Below are 21,047 nucleotides of genomic sequence, written 5' to 3' on the forward strand. Positions count from 1 at the left end.
ATATAGAAATGGGTTTTTAGTCTAGACTTGAAGACATTGACTGAAGGGGCTTCTCTAATTGTGATGGGTAAGTTGTTCCATAATTTAAGTGCCATATAACTAAAAGATCTACCATCTGAAGTTTTTTTTCTGAATAATAGGTACACACTGTAGGCCAGCATCCAGTGATCAGGGTGGGCGATTGGGTACATAGGGTTCCAAAAGATCTTGAGGGTATGGAGGTGCAAGACCATTTAAAGCCTTATAAGTTAGCAGCAACACCTCTTGACCTGAGTTAAAGTTCTAGCTGCAGCATTTTGTACAAGTTGAAAGTGAGAAATAATGTTGTGGTTAGTCCCAATGAAAAGGTCATTACAATAGTCAATCCTAGAGGATATACAAGCATGCATTAATCTCTCTGCAGCCTGCCTGGAAAGAATACCTCTCAGTCTTGCAATATTTAAATAAAAAAAGGAAATTTTTGTGAAATTTTTAACGTGTGCACCCTTTAAAGTCATACAATGTTTTAGACGTGCACTTCCTGTAACATGTAGAATGTGCATGGCATGTGTGTGCTATTTTCTAAGCTGCTTGGAAACCCAGCCAAAGTTTAAAAGATAAGCCATGTATAAATGCCAGCTGATCGATGACTTAAATTACCAATCTACAAATAAATGATTGCTCTTTAAAAGGCAAATATTGGAAGAAATAAAAACCTGTTGGACTTCATGCAATAAATGAATTTGCTTACTTTTTAGGGTTATGAAAGCCCATATGTGCAGATGAGATGGTTATGAACTATTAAAGTGTTTGCAGCTAACAAAATCTTTTTATAAATCTTACCGGTCGTGCCCTTCTATTTACAATGCAGGTCTCAAATGTGAAGTTTGGAAAGAAAAACATAGCAAACATTTGTATTCAAAACCTGACATTTGGTGCTACACTCAGTAAAAGAAGGGCATCCATCTGCTTGCCTTGCCTGCCAGGAAGTCTGTTACTCTTGCATATGGGGAAGCTGCTGGTTGGGTACGGGCAGGAAAGAACACCCTTACGGGTGGGGACAATTTCACTCTCCAGGTGAAATGACCCAGGAAAGTGCAACACATTCTGAAAGCAAGACCTGTAAACAGATTTCTTTAACCTAGTGTAGTACCAGATGTCTCGTTTTAAAATTAGCGTAATGATCATAATTGGACTGCATTTTTTCAAAGAGGCAATGGACAATTTACCAAATAGTAAACAGCACTACGTTAATGCGTGACAACACACCACCCCAAATCAGTCAACCATTGCTTTGCTGACAAACATGTTTTTGGACCGTTTTTTTTGCTAGGAATGGCCCAACCATGTGGTCTCCTGACCATATGCTTGTCAATTTCTGACTGAAACTGAAGGTCTACCAACCTCCAGTTACCACCTCATCTCTTGTGAAAGAGGCAGTCCACAATCATGTGCCAACCCCAAGAAAAGGCTCTGTGCAATCATGTTGTGAATCAATCTTGTTGTGAATGCCCGCACGACCAGTCAGACTTTTTTTGTGTGGTTAATTACCATGAAATGGGGCCTCGTGGGAGGGCTGGGCCCGGTAAATCCCTGGAACTGCCACCTCTTGTTGCAAGTAAGCAATGCAGTAGGGGGAGCACTACCAGTAACCCAGCATGGACAACATGGATCTTGTTACTTTTTGGCCAAGTATTTTGAAAAAGATCTAGTTAAAATCTGGCTAAATTCCAACAGGAAAATAAATCTATCCTTAGTCATTAACTTAGTGAGAACCACCCATAGTGTTTACAAGAAACACATTACATTACCTTTGCTGCATCCTGTGTTGTCCGTATTCCTGCGTTATATTTTTATACAGAATTCTGATCGTTCTGATATTTTTATACGCTACTCATTTCAAATAAGAGCTGCAGCGTTGTTCAGGGAGGGAACATACACTGGCCAGACTGCAATATTTAGAAGAAAAAACAAATCTCTCTCTTGGCAAATGTTCCCTAGTGAAAGGTGAAGAAAAAAATTCCCTGGCTGATTTACAAATGATGTCTGAATAAAATAAAAATACAATCGCTGCAATGCGGATAACACAGGATACAACAAAGACAAAGTAATGCCTCTCTTGTAAACACTGCAGTGGCTTCTGTAACATTTGCTTCACACTTCTGTAACATTTTTCATCAGCTGCCAGATCACGTTTAAGATCCGTCAAATCAGTCACTTGTTACTGCATAAACTCTATCTAGGCTAGCCAGCATATTTCCAATAACAATCTGTGGTAAAAGCATTGCAAACTGGATGATGTCTCCCAAGCTCGCTGTGCTTTAGCTACTTGATTAAAGAACACATATACTCATTTCAGCACATTATTGTTAATTGACATTCTTCTTTGGATACTTTTCACTGCCATCACATAAGGAGTAGGTATACAGTAAATGTCATTTGAATTGACTGCGGAAGTCACAAATCAATACTAAAAATATAGACATAATTTGCTGTATTCAAGCAAAATCAAACTGACTGACTTGGAATTTACTTGTGTCGCTGCGCGAAAATGAGCAAGAGTAGTTTTGGGTCAGCCTGTTTGATTTTGTGTGAACACAAGTGAGATACACTGCCTCGGTTGAAACGCCAGCGAGTGAAGTTCTTTGCAAGCAATTCTGTATCTGTTTAAAAAATATATCTTGTTTTGGACCCTAGGAGCTGCCTAGTTTGCCTGAGCGTTTTTCCAGCCCTGGTCTCAGTTTGTTGTTGTTGAAAATGCTGCGTCTGAGCTCCAGTCGAGCTGACAGGCTGTGGTTGGCTGACTCGGCAGTTTCAGCTACATTATTGGTTGCTTTCATGGATGCAAAATATTGATTGGCTGGCTTTGGTGCACAAATAATTAATTTGGACCAATTGTGTCTTTTTTAAAAATACAGCAAGTCAAAACGAAAAAGCCAGATTGATTTTAAATTTGATTCACGCTGATGCGGTGACATTCCAGTGGGCATCTATTGCGTATTAATACCCACTATAGCTGGAAGCTGATTGGCTGGTGAGGCGAGGATACAGATAATAATTGGGCACACTAAATTGGGGAGAAAATCAGGGTAAAAAATTGGAGACGACTAAATTTATATTTAAATTTTTTTTTTAAAAAGAAGATTGTGGTATAAGCATGTAGTCAGTGCGTTTCTTTGGCAGCTTCAAACTTCCAAGAATATCCGTTCATATTTCTGTTTGTATGATTGGAAAAGGCATAATCAAGTTACTGTGTATCTGGGGGGGCGCAAGAATAAACGTTGCCTGTCTGGAAGTGATTTTCTTTCACTGATCGGACTGCTACAATAACATTAATACTTTGTATTACTTGCAATTGTCTTTCAGTACAATTTCATATTACTGGTAAACAGGTGTGAATAATCGATTAATAGATCGCATGATTAATCAATCAATAGAAAATGTCAAGATTACAACATAAACATGCGGGTTGGGTAAGTGATTTCACACTGCTTTTGATAAAGCAGGGTTGACTGGGTAACTGAGGCAAGTAAACAATGCGTGTATCAATGCCCTGGAAGCAGCTTGTTACTGATGCTTTCATCCAAGCTTCCCTAGATTGAACTGTCGGCCCCCATGTACATCCCTGCTGCAATCTGGCTCATGCTGTGTCTCAATCAACAAAAATATGGCTAAACAGAAATGTTCCCTGGGGAAGCAAAACCTTCAGAGGTGTGGCTGTTTGTTATTGCTCACAAACTGCTGTCATGCATTTTGTCTCGCTCAACCCGGGTCAAAGTGTGTTTCCCCAAATCTGGAGGTGGGTCGCTGAGACCTGGGTCCGGACCTGGGTAGGAGTGCCATTGTAAAATGGGCTTCATTTGTATATCTTAAGATTAGACAAAGAAGAAGGGGTAGTTTTATACAAACCAAAAATAAACATTAGACGTCAAGACAAAGAATTAAGCTACTAGTATGACAAGGTTTTTACTCAAACCAGGGCTAAAGAAAAAGATGACTTGTATTTGCTTTGTTGAACAGAGATTGGGAACAGGAGTCACTAAGAAGGTTAGTTTAAAAATAAAACGTGTTTTGGGTCGAGGTTGTAGTCTGGGTTTTGGTAAGAAATTCATGGTCCGGTCTGTGTATCATAATAACCCGGTTCTAGACCTTGGTTCTATTTTCCTAAGATGACACAGTGAAAACTACATGGCCATTCACTGGTATGATAAGCCTTATAACACAATACAGGTAGTATGATATGGTTGTGATGATAATATTTTGGACATGGGGACTGTTGTATCAGATAAAGGCGCAAAGCATTAAAAAGAGTGCTTACAACACTAAGGTTTTTAGAACGCTATTACAGAAATCGCGGCCATCAGCGTTTACAGCAAGTGTAACTGGAGAGCTCTTCTCGGCCATCACTCTTTTTTTCCCCTTATCTCCGTGGATGGTTAAATGTAATTATCTGTTAAATGTTCCCATTAATATGCATTGTACCAGGAAGGAGATATGTTACCGTGCTGTGCAAAAGTGCTAAAGGCTATCACTACTAAATCCTTTGAAGGTTATTTTCTATGTTCTATTAATGTGTTTTATGGTTACCTTGCGATCATCAGTATCAATAGCTTCACTGTAATATACATTTTCAAATTAACACAATATGTCTGGTGAAAGACGTACGATTCATTACATGTGTTCCAACATCTTGAAAAGTATAGCGTAGTGACATCAGATTTTAGAAAAAGAAGGTTCCATTCTCTGTGTGCCAGAAGTCGTTGTAAGCATTAGCCAATGTTAGGCCACAGGGATTGCAGTAATTGTATTTTAATGGTAAGAATGTGGTCATTCTAAATTTCTAATGTTAAACAATAACATACAATTTACTATTCTTGAATCACCTGTGCATTAATCTCTCTAGGCACAATTTCACTACCAGTGGTGTACTGTTGTGTTACTGAAATCACACCTTCTAATACTACTGGACTGAAATAAGCAAATTATCTGTCCAGCTCAATCATTTATTGAGGCAATACAAATTCTGATGACTGGATTACCATTGTCTAAAATGAGCTTTATTTTACATTTAACAAGTGGTAAAACTGTCAACAAAAATTCATGAGGTTTCTTCTCAATCATGACAAGCTTATTTGTACAATAATGTCGCTTGGTATAGAAAAAAACGATAAAGAGCTAGTATTTTAGTAAAAGCTCAATCAGTTTACAAAAGACATACATTCTTTGTTGAATATAATTAATTGCATATTACCATTTTATCATTAAGAGAAAAAATGTAGATGCAGTTTGGAAAGACTGAACAACAACATCTGTATTTAAAATCACCGTTGTTTGGACTTACATTGCAAATAACATCACTGACCATTTATAAAAATGTGTTTTGTAACCATGCAATATTAAAAGTGTTTATTTTTGACAAATGCAATGTACAGGAATGCTACTTCCGCAGTGTTCCCAATTGAAAGGTTTCATTTTTCTTCTGCCGGGGCGTCACCCTATCTGTGCTGCGTGTCGTGTGGGCAACAACCAGGAGGAAAATACAAACTGTCAGGAAAGAAACGCTTCAATGCATAGCAAAACAACAATAGAAAGACACGGATTCTTGCAAATATAACAAGCAATGGATACAACTTAAAATGGTTAATTAATGAAATTCTACATAATTTGAATCAAATTAAGCTTTTCGCTTCTGCGTGACTGCAATCCATGCAAAGCACGGTTATGTGAGATACAGCTTCAATTTGGATTTATTAAAATACGCTGGTTATAGCATAGCAAATGCCTAGACAAAACGATTCATACTTTACCATAGCATCCATAGGCTACTGTGTATTTCATTGCGAACAACTTGGAAATAAGCCGAAGAGGTATAGCGTATTGTTATTATCTCCAGCGCAAAATGAACAGGCATTGCAACACTACATTCATTCATTCGCATTCATTTCAACTTCATAGCTACACATCGACTGTTTCTATTTCAACAATAGCGTAGATACTGGGGTCAGCTTGACTGTAAATCAGGAAAAGCACGGGCAGTATGTACTTACCTACCACACCGTAGTCTTGAGGAGTAAAACGATGCAGTCCACTGGAAGCTGGAATCAAATGGAATAATCCAGTGGCTGAATGATTATTTTATTAATCTTCAATATTTTGCTGGGTTTTTTTTTTTTTGTTTTGTTTTGTTTTTTCATATATCACTTTGCATTTTCTTCCTTGCACTTTTCCCAGAAATGTTCCAGTGACTGATCATTTATTAACCCGTTGCTTACAATGCTGTGTAAATACTGCAGACAGCCCACGCCCAGGCTGCACTTCATCCCCGCCTCATGAACGCATCACTCGAGCAGCTAACACCAGCGCTCCTTTTAGCTTTGATTGGCCAGGGCTTTTCCAAATAAAACGCGGTTACTTTGTCTAAAATTGCTACCGGTAGCAAAATATAATATGTATAAGCGTAACATTTTGCTACCTTGTCAAAATCTACTATATGTACCAAACGTTATTTGCTTTTGGTCAAATTTAAACAACTCAACAATTAATCTTCGTGGTTATATAGAGAGTCGTTTGAAAAGATTCTAAAAATATATAGGCTAGCAGAACTAAAATAATGGAATATAATTAACATTACTTATTTTAAACTAATATCAACAACATGATAGGAAATTACACCAGGAAATATCAATAATAATAATACATTTGCAAAACAATTTTACAAAGGTGTACAAGAGTTGGTTGGTTTTGGGTTTTTGTGAAGGAAACAGTCGGTAAAGAGCCATCAAATCTGAACGTATAAACTACAATTCCCAGAATTCCTGTCGCATTCCGCTGTGACTCCAGGAAGCTCCTCTCCTGTTGCTAACCAAACTGTGTGCCGAGTTACCTTAGGGTCTTTGCTGGATGAAAAAAATGCATAAGGAAAGAGTCACTTATTTTCTGAAGGTAAGCAAACCTAAATTTTTGCATTGAGTGTATTTTCTTAAAATAATAACAACAAAAAACAGAAGCTTGTGTTATCGTACCGTAGTTTAATATAAATGTCTAAATTTTAAGTAGCCACATCAGAAGTACTGAAAATTTGTATTTTGTTTAATATTAAGCGAATGCATATGTTCATGGTTGATCGTAATACTTTGATGAGTTGAACACAAATACAAGTATCAGGTACTAATATATATATATATATATATATATATATATATATATATATATATATCTATATATATATATATATATATTATGCACGTGTACAGCCATGTACATAACCGGTACATTTCCATAGTATTTTATTTTATTTTTTTTCAGTTTTTTTTTTTAGCATGCTAGTCCGTGCTTTGCTATGCTTACTTAATACGCGATGCTATGTATTTTTACTATATTATTGTGTGTGTGTGTGTATATATATATATATATATATATATATATATATATATATATATATATATATATATTTGAATTACATGTGTGCGTCGCAGTTGTTTATGAAATAACCAGTCACCGTGGCAACTTTATATTAACACAACAATAGCACGAACTTGTTTATGCAAATACAATAACATACGGTTCCCCAAGGGTGGGGGGGGATGTGTAACCTTAATTGGAATCACTTTCTTATAAATTAATGATTGAACCCTCATTAAAACATGACATTTTACTGGTGACCTCTGAACATGGTACATTACTGCAGTTTTGCCCCCCTTAAAGTTCATTTTTTCGCAATTCACCAAATGTATGTGACTTTACCGGACGAGCAACACATTAGGTTAACTAACACTGTAAACATGTACGATTGTATGGGCTGACTACAGTGTGTCTTGTTCGTAGTGATTTGTACAGTAGTCAATCACAGCAACAGCGTACCAATTTATGGGGTTAAACGGGTATGCGTACCACATTCTGACAATGTACCACATTCTGGTTCTACACCAGGTGTATTGAGAGGGGTATTGCTGCAGAACAAAGGATTCACAACTCGTAATAGACGTCATCATTATATGCTACCGCCCGATCACATGATAAGGGTGATACATTTATGTACTAAAATGAAATTTATATCATAACAATATTCTAACCCTAAACCTAAGGTTTGTGGGGTATTGGCTGTAACGTTAAGTGCACACCACAATAACCTGACCCTAAATCAGTGAGTGGTGCACAACTCGGGTCATGGGTTAGCCTAACCCTAACCCTAACCCCACCTACACCCCTAACCCCAGTAACCCATGAGTGGTGCACAACTTCGGGTCCATGGGGTTAGAATAACCCTAACCCTAACCCTAACCCTAACCCTAAATCAGTGAGTGGTGCACAACTCGGGTCATGGGTTAGATTAGCCCTAATAACCCTAACCCTAACCCTAACCCTAACCCTAAATCAGTGAGTGGTGCACAACTCGGGTCATGGGTTAGCCTAACCCTAGCCCTAACCCTAACCCTAAATCAGTGAGTGGTGCACAACTCGGGTCATGGGTCAGTGTCCCTCCTGGTTTTTGTTCTAACTATACCCTAAATTAGTTAATTGGACCAGTTAAGCTTCTAATAAGGTCCAGTAAAGTACTTTAGGGTGCAGTAGGAATAAAAATCTGCAGGGACACTAGCCCCCCAGGATCGAGTTGTGCACCACTGCCCTAAACCTAAAGTTCGTGGAGTATTATGGTCACATGGTAGGGGTGTTGAGAGTCGTGAAGAACTACGTAAATTACAAGTTGCGCACCCAAATTGCACACTCGATGCGACACCCTGTGTGAGATAACGCTTGTGGAGCCTTCATTCCACACACAATACCCTCTTGTGTTTTGGGATACAGCCAGGTTGTTCTGATATAACAAAGGTGTCTGTTTATAATAGATAATAATATAATAAAATTATTTATTTATAATAATAATCGAAAGCAAATAAATTGTTTAGTGCTTCGTTTATTTGAAATTGTATAAATCATTGCGCTGAAATAACACTATTGTAATGTAATTTTGATTTAGACGTGTCATAAAATCTAAATCTGCACAGTATACAGGGCTTGTACAGTAGTTACTCAAATGATGACAGCAAACTGTCTTTTTACTTTAGCCTACTAAGTACGTAATAACACAAGGATTGCTCCTAAAGTAACACCCAACAATTTGATTTTGGTGACCAACTGTTTTGGCCTAAGCCCTTGGCTATTCTGGAGACCTTCTAGACTGCTGGTGCGCCGTGCAAGCGGCACCATGAAGACCAAGGAGCTCTCCAAACAGGTCAGGGACAAAGTTGTGGAGAAGTACAGATCAGGGTTGGGTTATAAAAAAATATCTGAAACTTTGAACATCCCACGGAGCACCATTAAAGCCATTATTAAAAAATGGAAAGAATATGGCACCACAACAAACCTGGCAAGAGAGGGCCGCCCACCAAAACTCACGGACCAGGCAAGGAGGGCATTAATCAGAGAGGCAACAAAGAGACCAAAGATAACCCTAAAGGAGCTGCAAAGCTCCACAGCGGAGATTGGAGTATCTGTCCATAGGACCACTTTAAGCCGTACACTCCACAGAGCTGGGCTTTATGGAAGAGTGGCCAGAAAAAAGCCATTGCTTAAAGAAAAAAATAAGCAAACATGTTTGGTGTTCGCCAAAAGGCATGTGGGAGACTCCCCAAACATATGGAAGAAGGTACTCTGGTCAGATGAGACTAAAATTGAGCTTTTTGGCCATCAAGGAAAACGCTATGTCTGGCGCAAACCCAACACCTCTCATCACCCCGAGAACACCATCCCCACAGTGAAGCATGGTGGTGGCAGCATCATGCTGTGGCGATGTTTTTCATCGGCAGGGACTGGGAAACTGGTCAGAATTGAAGGAAAACCTGTTTCAGTCTTCCAGAGATTTGAGACTGGGACGGAGGTTCACCTTCCAGCAGGACAATGACCCTAAGCATACTGCTAAAGCAACACTCGAGTGGTTTAAGGGGAAACATTTAAATGTCTTGGAATGGCCTAGTCAAAGCCCAGACCTCAATCCAATTGAGAATCTGTGGTATGACTTAAAGATTGCTGTACACCAGCGGAACCCATCCAACTTGAAGGAGCTGGAGCAGTTTTGCCTTGAAGAATGGGCAAAAATCCCAGTGGCTAGATGTGCCAAGCTTATAGATACATACCCCAAGAGACTTGCAGCTGTAATTGCTGCAAAAGGTGGCTCTACAAAGTATTGACTTTGGGGGGGTGAATACTTATGCACGCTCAAGTTTTCTGTTTTTTTTGTCTTATTTCTTGTTTGTTTCACAATAAAAAATATTTTGCATCTTCAAAGTGGTAGGCATGTTGTGTAAATCAAATGATACAAACCCCCAAAAAATCCATTTTAATTCCAGGTTGTAAGGCAACAAAATAGGAAAAATGCCAAGGGGGGTCAATACTTTCGCAAGTGCAACACTGGTTACAAATTTCGGGTCTCCAAAGGAAAAAAAAGCAGAGAAAACCTTTCAATGGCTGAGTGAGACCGATAGGAGCCGAATGAAGCCGAAAAAAGGGTGTATCTGATAGCCCCATGCACCACAGAGATAACACGGACATAAACAAAGGAGATAGCTGCTTCTGCATCCAGCGCTCAAAGAATATCACAGACATTTGCAGAGCTTTTTTGAGATGTTATAGTAATAAAATAATGACTTGGATCGCATTATTGAGGAGTTTGGTGATAAAACGAGTGATCAGGAGAGGATTTATCAGTATGCATGTCTATAAAGAGGTATGTGAAAAATACAGTGCACAAGGGGTGGGGCTTGGCTGGAGATACAGTACTGAGTGTCCTTTTGCGATTCAATGCCTTTTAAACATGTTTGTTAACTCTGTGGAAAAAAATATTTTAAACAGTGCAGGTAAATAAAACCAGCGTGCGTGTGTAAAAATAAATGGGAACCTGACTATAAATCATCTGACCACAGTCCACCTGAATAAATGGACCACAAAAGGTTTTTTCTTTCTATCTGTGGCAAATAATATAGCTTTATATACACTTTGGCCTTGATTTTTTTTAGTGGCCTTTTCCTTTTGTGTTGGATTTAGAGCCATGCCATACAATACCATTCTATTTTATGGTAGCGTCTGTGTGCTTTACAATGGAACGATATGTTACTTGCTGCATTTACAGTGCCTATAGGAAGTATTCACCCCCTTGGACATTTTCACAGTTTGTTGTGTTACAACCTGAAATCTTAACATATTTTTTTTACCCCTTTGATTTAAGGAACCTACTAATGTTTTGAAGATTCGAGAGTACTTCTACGTTCTATGAAACATAATACTTTGTTGTCTTTTTCACACATTGAAAGTGTTGAGTAGGTTGTGTAAATCAAATGAAAAAAAATCCCATTATAAATGCATCAAGATTTCAGGTTGTAACATAACAAATTGTGAAAACGTCCAAGGGGGGTGAATACTTCCTATAAGCACTGTAAAATCTGATCAAAGATATTGATAAAAGTCAGGTTTAAAAAATAAGTCTTAAGCCTAGATTAAAAATGTTATTGTATCTGCTTTCCTAATATTGTGAGAAATATAATTCCATAGATGAGGGGCATAACTGAAAAGCCCTGGTACATTTTAACATTAACATACATACACTCCTGTATATGTTACTGTCCACTTCTGAAAGTTAAAAATGTAGAGCACAAAATCCACACTGCGTAATACAAAACACAGATAAGTGCAGTGTTTAATCTTAAGTACAATTCAGCATGTTAAGAACTTGATTCCATCAAGTCTCCTCAAGTACAGCAACTGGATGTACAGACGTTATTAACAAAAAAGGCAGTTAACCTTCAATAAAATATAATTTTTTATTAGTGCTTATAGTAGTATATTTTAATTATATAGCAACTTTAATTTTGTGAAGCGCCTTGAGATGCGCGCATATAAAAACAAAGGTTAAATGAAATACAGAAGAAGACAACAAAGTCCAAATTGAAAGAAAGGTGGCTTCTCACTCCATTTTTTTGTTTAATTTGTAAGTATGAGAAAATACCTTCTGTTCTGGCTTCACCTTCTTTTTCTTCCCTAAATCGCAAAGCTGCCCACCGCCTTACTATAAGAAAACACAACTACATATAGATAGATGTACATTAAGATATGATAGGGACTTGTCTAAATCACCATGTTTCTAAAGTACCAAAGATTTTAGTTTTAGCTACACGAGTACCTTAGTTTTCATGTAGCATTCGACAGACGAGCAGGAAAGCAAGAGTCTGTATTTGAACAGGAAACCACCTTTACTTTACCATTAGACCACACAGCCTCCTTGTTTATCTTAAAAAAAAAAAAAAAAAAAAAAAAAAAAGAAAAAAGGTGATCACTAGTTTTCCGTACCTAGTTTCCGTAGCAGTGCAACTGGCCTGTTTTTTTTTTATTTTTCAGGAAACCATTGCCAATTTCAGCACCTTACATTTCGTAACCTCCTATATTTCAGGGCTGAAATATTTTCTCATTGGATGCTTGCGTGCTTGGCTGATCCAATCACCTTTATGAAATCAGTTCTTTTTTACTTGACTGCTTAGTATACTATTCAACCTCAAAATCTATGTTATGCGGCAAACAGAAAATTAAGAAGTCTGTATGTCTTTATGTGGACAAGTGGGTAACTGAGTGCAGGTGAAGGCAATGCAGCAGGGTAGAATGAACAGACAGACAACGATTTACAGGTGCAAGGGTGTTTATTGATTGAACAATGTCCAGAGCCTAACGGCAAACAACTGTAAATAATAGTGATGGGGTGATACAGAAGCGTGTATCACTCGGTACTTATAATCCCCGGGTTTGACCCGTAACCAAAAGTCCAGTCTTGCACACTGACACGTAACACACAACACAGACACAGTTAACAGTGAGTGATATTAGTGCTCGTGGTGCAAAGACAGGTCTCCGTGAACAAAGGGAAAGTGCTGGTGTCCGGGTTTGATGCTGGCTGAGTAGCGACAGCTCCAGATCGTGTTAGCAGTCTAGAAATGACAAACAACAGTTTTTACTTCCACAGACAAACAAACAACACTTTTTGGATTCATAGTTTTACAACAGCAAGAGAACATTCAAAGAGGAGGTTAAATGTCTAAGAGATACGAATGGCAAAATTGTAGATGAAGAAAAAAAATAGCAAATATATTAAATGATTACTTTTCACAAGTTTTTACAAAGGAGGATACGGACAACATGCCCCACATGTCATCCAGTTTTAAATAACTTTAGCATAATCGAGGCAGAAGTGTTAAAGGGACTAGGAGCTTATAAAATAAACAAATCCCCTGGGCCGGATGAGATCCTCCCAACAGTACTCAAAGAAATGAAATAAGTTATTTACAAACCGCTAACCAAGATCATGCAACAGTCTCTTGACACAGGGGTGGTACAGACAGACTGAAAAATTGCAAATGTAATACCGATCCACAAAAAGGGAAACAAAACTGAACCAGGTAACTACAGACCAGTAAGCCTGACTTCTATTATAAGCAAACTTATGGAAACTATAATAAGATCCAAAATGGAAAAGTACCTATATGGTAACAGAGTGCTGGGAGACAGTCAGCATGGTTTTATGAAAGGGAGATCGTGTTAACTAACTTGCTTAATTTTTTTTGAGGATGCAACTTTGGTAATGGATAATTGCAAAGTATATGACATGGTTTATTTAGATTTCCAGAAAGCTTTTGACAAAGTTCCGCACAAAAGATTAATTCTCAAACTGAACGCAGTAGGGATTCAAGGAAACACATGTAGATGGATTAGGGAGTGGTTAACATGTAGAAAATTGAAAGTACTGGTTAGAGGAAAAACCTCAGAATGGAGTGTGGTAACCAGTGGAGTACCACAGGGATCAGTATTAGGTCCTCTGCTATTCCTAATCTACATTAATGATTTAGATTCTGGTATAGTAAGCAAACTTGTTAAATTTGCAGACGACACAAAAATAGGAGGAGTGGCAAGCACTGTTGCAGCAGCAAAGGTCATTCAAAATGATCTAGACAAGATTCAGAACTGGGCAGACACATGGCAAATGACATTTAATAGAGAAAAGTGTAAGGTACTGCACACAGGAAATAAAAATGTGCATTATAAATATCATATGGGAGATACTGAAATTGGAGAAGGTATTTATGAAAAAGACCTGTGTGTTGTGTTCAGTTCTGGTCACCTCGCTATAAAAAAGATTGCTGCTCTAGAAAGAGTGCAAAGAAGAGCGACCAGAATTATTCCGGGTTTAAAAGGCATGTCATGTGCAGACAGGCTAAAAAAATTGAATCTGTTCAGTCTTGAACAAAGAAGACTACGCGTCGACCTAATTCAAGCATTCAAAATTCTAAAAGATATTGACAATGTCGACCCAAGGGACTTTTTCGACCTGAAAAAAGAAACAAGGACCAGGGGTCACAAATGGAGATTAGACAAAGGGGCATTCAGAACAGAAAATAGGAGACACTTTTTTACACAGAGAATCGTGAGGGTCTGGAATCAACTCCCCAGTAATTTTGTTGACGCTGACACCCTGGGATCCTTCAAGAAGCTGCTTTATAAGATTCTGGGATCAATAAGCTACTAACAACCAAACGAGCAAGATGGGCTGACTGGCCTCCTCTCGTTTGTAAACTTTCTTATGTTCTTAGCGCTGGCTCCTTGTAGGTTGAATCTAACCATTTACCAAGGAACAGATTATTTGCACTACGACCCCTTATATACCCTCCCCCATGACCCTTAGGTTAATGAGTGCATCCGTTCCTCCAGGCCGCGGATGCCATGCCGTTTCCTGTCTGGCCCACTGAGTTTGGGTACCGTAGGTTCGCCCCTTTTCTAGATAGCCGACTTCCACCTAACCCAAGGAATAAACTGTCATACCATTTAGTCCAAGGTACCTTTTACACAGCGCCCTCACAGGTCAGGAGGGAGCTCTTAACACCAAGAATCATTCAATCTCTGTTACACTTTACCATAAATTGTACATGAGCATCAGCATTTATGATGCAAGAAAAAACCAAGGACACGACTTTGGTTTCCTCTTAGCTAGTTACGGACATGTGTGTGGTCTGTACTAAGCAGCTACACTGTTATCCTGGTATTTTTTGGTAAGGTTTGTCAGGGTAATATAGATTACATGCGGTACATATTTAAAGATAAAAAAGCGGTACTGTATCTATATCACCATTACGTGTGTAAGTGTACAAGTTCATCATAAAATCAGTCCCTCTTGCAGTTCTAGAAAAAGTTGATTATTATGACCTAAGTTCTAAGTTTGTGTATTAATAGACACTTGTCTAAGTGTCATAAAATGTGGGTGAGCAGTTTTGAAGAGTGTACCTTTCAATAGCCCATCCACTCCGTAGGCATAACTCGTAAAAATATTTTATTACCCTAAGCAACAGAATGTCTATATCAAGTTTAATCACAATTGGATGAGTTCTAGGTAAAAATGTTAGTACAGGCCGACATACACTTACCTCTAAATCCCCTGTTTGGATAATAATAAGGTTTAAGTAAGCTACAGAGAGATAGCTTATTATCCAATATCGATCATATACAAATGACTAGCATCACAATTGCTGCTGCATAGTCACTTACAATAGGTCACTGGTTTTACATCTCATCCGAAGGACGGATTTATGCATAGGTTTCTTTCAGTGATATAGTAATTTATAAATTCTGCTATATTCGATTACGTGCAAGGTTATTTTTGCCACAGAATACATTCAAGCAGCTGTAGAGTAAATGTGGCTGATCAGTAATAACTAACACAACCATCATTTATATCCTAAATAGCAGGTGTTGTAGCAGTGCAATGGAATCTCCTCAGGACCCACTCATGAGGCCAGGCACAGCCAGAGTCTGGGTAACAGAATTCAGTGGATCAGCTGCAATGAACCCAAGTCCGGATGTATATGAAGACAATGAGCTGCTAGTGGATGAGTATTTATCTCCTGACAAGCTGGTAAACACAAAACTGTCCTATTTTCTAAAAAATCTCTTTAAAACCATTTTGCCTTATCAGTCCTAAACAGTGTATTGTAGGTGTTAAGTGGATGTTTGGTTTTTCATTTATAGTGTACCGATTATCTCCACTTAAATGCAGCAGAGAATGACCACATCTACAGCCTATTTAAAAATAAACTTATAAGTTACTTAGAGGATGAATTGAACAAATGAGACCCTCGTTAAGCCACAGCATTTTTAGAGCATTTTACAGTGCTGGGTGTCACGTTCGAGCACTTTTATTCTCTAAGAGAACCAGGGGAGGCTTGACAGGAGGACACATAGATGGTTTAAACTCCTACAGTGACTCATTCATGTACTGGCTTACAGATTTTCACATACCCAGACAACCTTACTAATCACACAGACTCAGTTTATTCAAAGTTTAATGAATCAGAGTATATAGTTACTCTTTCGGTTTATTAACGCTTAAATGGATCGAGTGATTACAGATCAACGTCGAATCCAAGCTTATAGAAATGTCCGATGTCTGCGCAAACTAACAGCATTAATACTTTAAAGCAATATGATTACAATGAATATTTGTAGTCAATCTAAAAGCACCCAAAACTATCCAAAAGCTTACAATATAACAACCTCTCTAAAGCTAAATATAATAACCCTATACTTATAGCCTTAAGGGCCATTCACTCCGGGCGCGGCGCGTATGCCACCTCCTTGCGCGTCACTCTGCAGGCGCCGCAGACCACTGTTCACACCGAACGAGGCAGGGGAAAGTCAGTGGGCGGTCTGTTGTTACATCACGGCTGCATGTATAGCAACAAGCAGCAGATGCTATATGTAAGCTCTGTTTTAGATCAGGAAAGCAAAGCAAAAATGCAATTAATGGGTTAAAACATATTAACAGGTATTTTCTTAGATATGTAAACTATTATATACTGTGTTTAAAACACTATGGGACCTTCCACTTTCAAATGGGTTATAAAACTATTGTGTTTTTAAAATACTAATAAAATAATGATTACATTGAGATATTGGGTAACTGCCTTCCACAACTGTATAGGACACGACACCTTGATGTACCTGTACCTGATACCTGTAACATACACTGTACATACCTGTAACATATACTGTACATACATGTAGCATATACTGTATATACATGGCAACAACAATACATTAACAAACAGTAGTTTAAACCACTCTAGCTTTAAATAGATGCACTAGATCCCACATTTTGAGAAGCATTGTTGTCCTTTTGCTTTGGGGAAAAAAAATACAGATTAGTTCTCATTCATTTGATTATTCAGACAGCCTATAAATCAGCTGGCACAGGGCCTTTGTGGCATGCCACAAGCCACTTCTGTAAGATTGCTTTCAGGAGAATAAGGCCAGCTAAGTACATTGAGTGGTATCTGGTCATTAAGCTGCTGGGAGAGCTGATTTATTGGCACTTTGCATTGGTCTGATTTAGATTATGTTGAGACAAAAGTGAATGGTAGACAGTAAAATATATTTCAGTGAAGGGAAGCAAATGTATTTTAAGAATAGAGCCTTCAGCTGAGTTGCCAGTCTTGGGCCCAAAGGGAGCACTGCATTGGCGCTCCTGTATAGTTAATGCACTTTACCACCCATCTAGGGTACACTTCCCAAACTGGGCCTTTTCCTGCAGGGGTCATTAACCTCATCTTCAGTTACGTAACTTAATAAACAATCATGGAATATTATTCTATTATCAGGAAAGTAGTTTTTTTTTAATTTATGGAGTTAAGTGGCACAGCTGGTTTATTCACTTGCCTATTATGCCTTTCACCTCTGAAAGTCTGGGTTTTAGTTCACATCACAAAACTACCTCAAAATTTGCCACAATTGCTTGAGAGAGCGCGAAGTTTACAGAGTGACTGTGCTATTGTTAAGATAAACAAAAAAACAGCAGTGCACAAACATACAAAGAGCCTTCATAATCACTTAATAATGGCTTAATTATTACAAAATAGCTTAAAGATTCAAATATCTAAAATGGAGTTTACCAGACTACAGCCAAATGCAATCCAAAACATCTATAAGAGTCTGGAAGGAGATTGATGCTAAATCATGGCAGTTATCTTATTCGCCATGTAGAACGTGACAGACAGACAGGATCAGAACATTTTTTGGAATGGGGACCCCAAAAAGGATGCAGTGTGTGTTTGATTTTTTGTAATACTTGGAATCTGCACCATATAAAGCAGAACAACAAATCAACCCTTTGCAAAAAAAGAAAAGCTATCATTTTCACCGACACTGATGTCATAATTTTGTTTTTCCTTTTGCCTGGGCCAGGCTGCAATTTACTATACATGCATTATAAAACAAACAACCAAACAAATTACTTTTTTGCCCAGTCTGATAACATATGTCCACATGTTTTTTGGCACATTTATGCTGTACTCTTAGCACCCATTACTATCTTGTTTTGCTGTTCTGTAGACATACTGTACAGTAATAAGCTAGGTGTTTGAGATAATGTAGTTGCATGATTTATGTTTCCAAACATCCAAAGTTCAAACACACCTAACCTATGATGGATTAACCTATGATACGATCGATCTAGCATACTGTAAATAATTTCGGTGTAGTTATGTTTACTTTGAGAATTTAGATATTTTGATGCTGGTGATGCCCTTATAAAGTATACCACAGTAAATTTGCACAGTAATTCTGCAGTTTTCCGATGTATACATTATGCATTTACCCTAGTTTACTATGGTATGTCGTGTTTTTTTTTATTTTTTTAAAAAAATTTTATATGCTTTACTGTACCTCTCGGGCTTTCCAATGCTTACGCATGCTTTAACTATGCTCTGTTGCACTTTGCTGTGCTTTTACTATAATAAGCTTTCATAAGGATGCTATGAAGCTTTGAGTTTGATCATGAAGCAAGCATTACAAACCACCCAAACACAACTCCTGTTTTACATGAAAAACTCTCACACTGTCATGACATATGTGTGAGATAAGTTATGCGAAGTGTTAGCTATGTGAAGATTTTACATCTATGTACATTAATCATCCCCAGCAAGCTCTGGCGGGCACTGATGATCTGCGACTAGTCAAGGTTCTGGAGATGTGCGTGGATACGCGGGAAAACAGCCTAGGAAATATCGGTGAGAACACAGCTCTGAACATGCCAGTTTCAAAAACCCTGTCAAATTAGATTAGCATAGCTGAATATTTTAACACTATTTCAGTACTACAGTGTATTTACAGTCTATATGAAATACAGCAACTTGTTGCATTTTTTTATGTTTCTAAGTGTTTTGTGGCTGCATCTAATTATGTTGAGAGTGCCTTATTGTGCAGTCTTTGTTTTGTCAGGCCAGTAAGTCTAGATGTCACAGAAGTGTACCAATGTATTTTATATTTGAATGCAGAATGGCTGGAGTTGAGATATTATTATTTAATTTTACTGCAGTGGAGTAAGTATCAATCAATCTTTATTTTATGTAGCACCTTTCATAGTCGACCACCATCACAAAGCACTTTACAAGACAGTGAGGATCATTGCGTAATACTGTGAAATACTGTATGCATTCATATGTCCCAATAGTGCATTCAGCTTTACATGGGCATTTTGCGTACATGTGTCGGCCAAAAACTAAATATTTACTATGGGAGTTGTTTCACCATTAATTGAACTACCATAGGATATATTTGTCAAAATGAACGGGACTATTGACACTTTCATATTTTTTCCATGTGAATTGAATCCTTTGCAGGCTGACTTTAAGACAGTTGTTCCTACTTTCCACCCATTTTTTAATGTAAGTGCCATCTTTAAATAACTTCATTCTTTAATATGCTGTTTAGCATTACGAGATATGAAAAATAATAAAAGATGGCATTCTTTTAAGATGACACACATTAAAAAATTGGATGCAAAGTCAATTAGCAAAATTCACTGAAGGTGAAACAACTTCTACAGTAAAAAAAAATTATTTCCCATTTTATAGACCCTTGTCATTGGCTTGTCTTCTAGCAGTAACATGTTTATTACTTTCCAGCTCTGCTTTTTTATGACGAGTTTGTTTTTGTCAGAACAAAATGTGACAACATTCTATAGTACTATATAAATGCCATATTTCAGAGTTTTATGCAGTGAAGTCAGAATTCACAACTGCTGCAGGATGCAATAAATGAAAGCATTGTTTGTCCTACTTAAAAATGTAGGCACTATTTGTATGCACATATGAAATATTTAGTGTCAGCCTCAGCAGTAGCTCATTGTATGTGGTAGTGAGCAAGATTTAAAAGCATGTAAAGAATGTATGGATAAATGCCATGTTGAACCTGTGATGTCTGCTGAGTGTCTTCTTTATGCTAAAACAAAGTGCCTGTTATCTTACAGGTACCTATTTACCCAATCTAATGCAACTGAAGATGAGCAACAGTTTGATTGTCTCTGTGAGGTAAGATACCAACTTCAGATATTGCAAAACTGATTTTTTAATTTTTATTATTGCAGTACCAATAGTAATACAAATCTCTTAAACAGTAAACCTTCTATTAACTCTCTTAGTTACACTTACATTTTCTAATATATCTGGAGAGCTACGAATCCAGTTGTCATGGAACTTGGTATTAACGTTATTTAGTGCAAGTTATACTGAAAATGTCAGATTCTGGGGATAAAGGGGTGGAATCACAACGACTGAAACTCTCACTCCGCACCCGTCTGCTGAAATTCACATATCCTGATTACCCATAATTCTATACTTACTGCTTACTCCCGCCTTAACTTGAAAGCTACTTGTATTTATATATACTGTGACGAAGTAGGGTGCTTTTGAAACATCTGGTACTACTTTAGGTTAAAGGAAGCTCTCAGTTTCTATGACTTATTCTTGGGTTATCTATTTTCACTTGCACTTCCTGAGTCATTTCACCTCAGCAGTGCCTTCTGGATCAAAGCATGTTAGTGGCTGAAGCATGTCAGTCAATAAAGGAAGCAGCTGACAGGATTGACTGACAGTGAAGGGGTGGGGACAATTTCACCCTCCAGGTGAAATGACTGAAGGAGTGCAAGACATGGCCTGTAAACAGGTTTCTTTAACCTGATGTAGTGTTAGATTTTATCTTTTGAAATG

The 21,047-nt window shown here is 37.8% G+C and overlaps 2 protein-coding genes across 7 annotated transcripts in view; one reads left to right on the forward strand and one right to left on the reverse strand.

The window, feature by feature from the left end:
• Positions 1-12,248, reverse strand: part of LOC121294911 (GTPase HRas) — a 50,658-nt gene extending 38,410 nt beyond the window's left edge. For 2 of the 5 annotated variants that reach the window (XM_041219104.1, XM_041219102.1), the window contains exon 1: positions 12,152-12,248. The gene's annotated coding sequence lies outside the window, so the exon portion shown is untranslated. Of the gene's footprint in view, positions 1-6,026; positions 6,339-12,151 lie in introns of those variants that run through there. The other 3 variants (XM_041219101.1, XM_041219103.1, XM_041219100.1) reach the window with 3 other exon arrangements.
• The window catches only part of lrrc56 (leucine rich repeat containing 56), a 39,170-nt gene continuing 24,761 nt past the window's right edge, over positions 6,639-21,047 (forward strand). Inside the window, exons 1-4 of one of the 2 annotated variants that reach the window (XM_041219098.1) lie at positions 6,639-6,921; positions 15,751-15,919; positions 18,980-19,067; positions 20,309-20,369. In XM_041219098.1, coding sequence (XP_041075032.1) covers positions 15,770-15,919; positions 18,980-19,067; positions 20,309-20,369 — 299 coding nt within the window. In that variant the 5' untranslated portion in view covers positions 6,639-6,921; positions 15,751-15,769. The remainder of the gene's footprint in view (positions 6,922-15,750; positions 15,920-18,979; positions 19,068-20,308; positions 20,370-21,047) is intronic. The other variant, XM_041219099.1, reaches the window with a different exon arrangement.

Source organism: Polyodon spathula, chromosome 19 (genome assembly GCF_017654505.1).
Source record: "Polyodon spathula isolate WHYD16114869_AA chromosome 19, ASM1765450v1, whole genome shotgun sequence".
NCBI lineage: Eukaryota > Metazoa > Chordata > Actinopteri > Acipenseriformes > Polyodontidae > Polyodon > Polyodon spathula.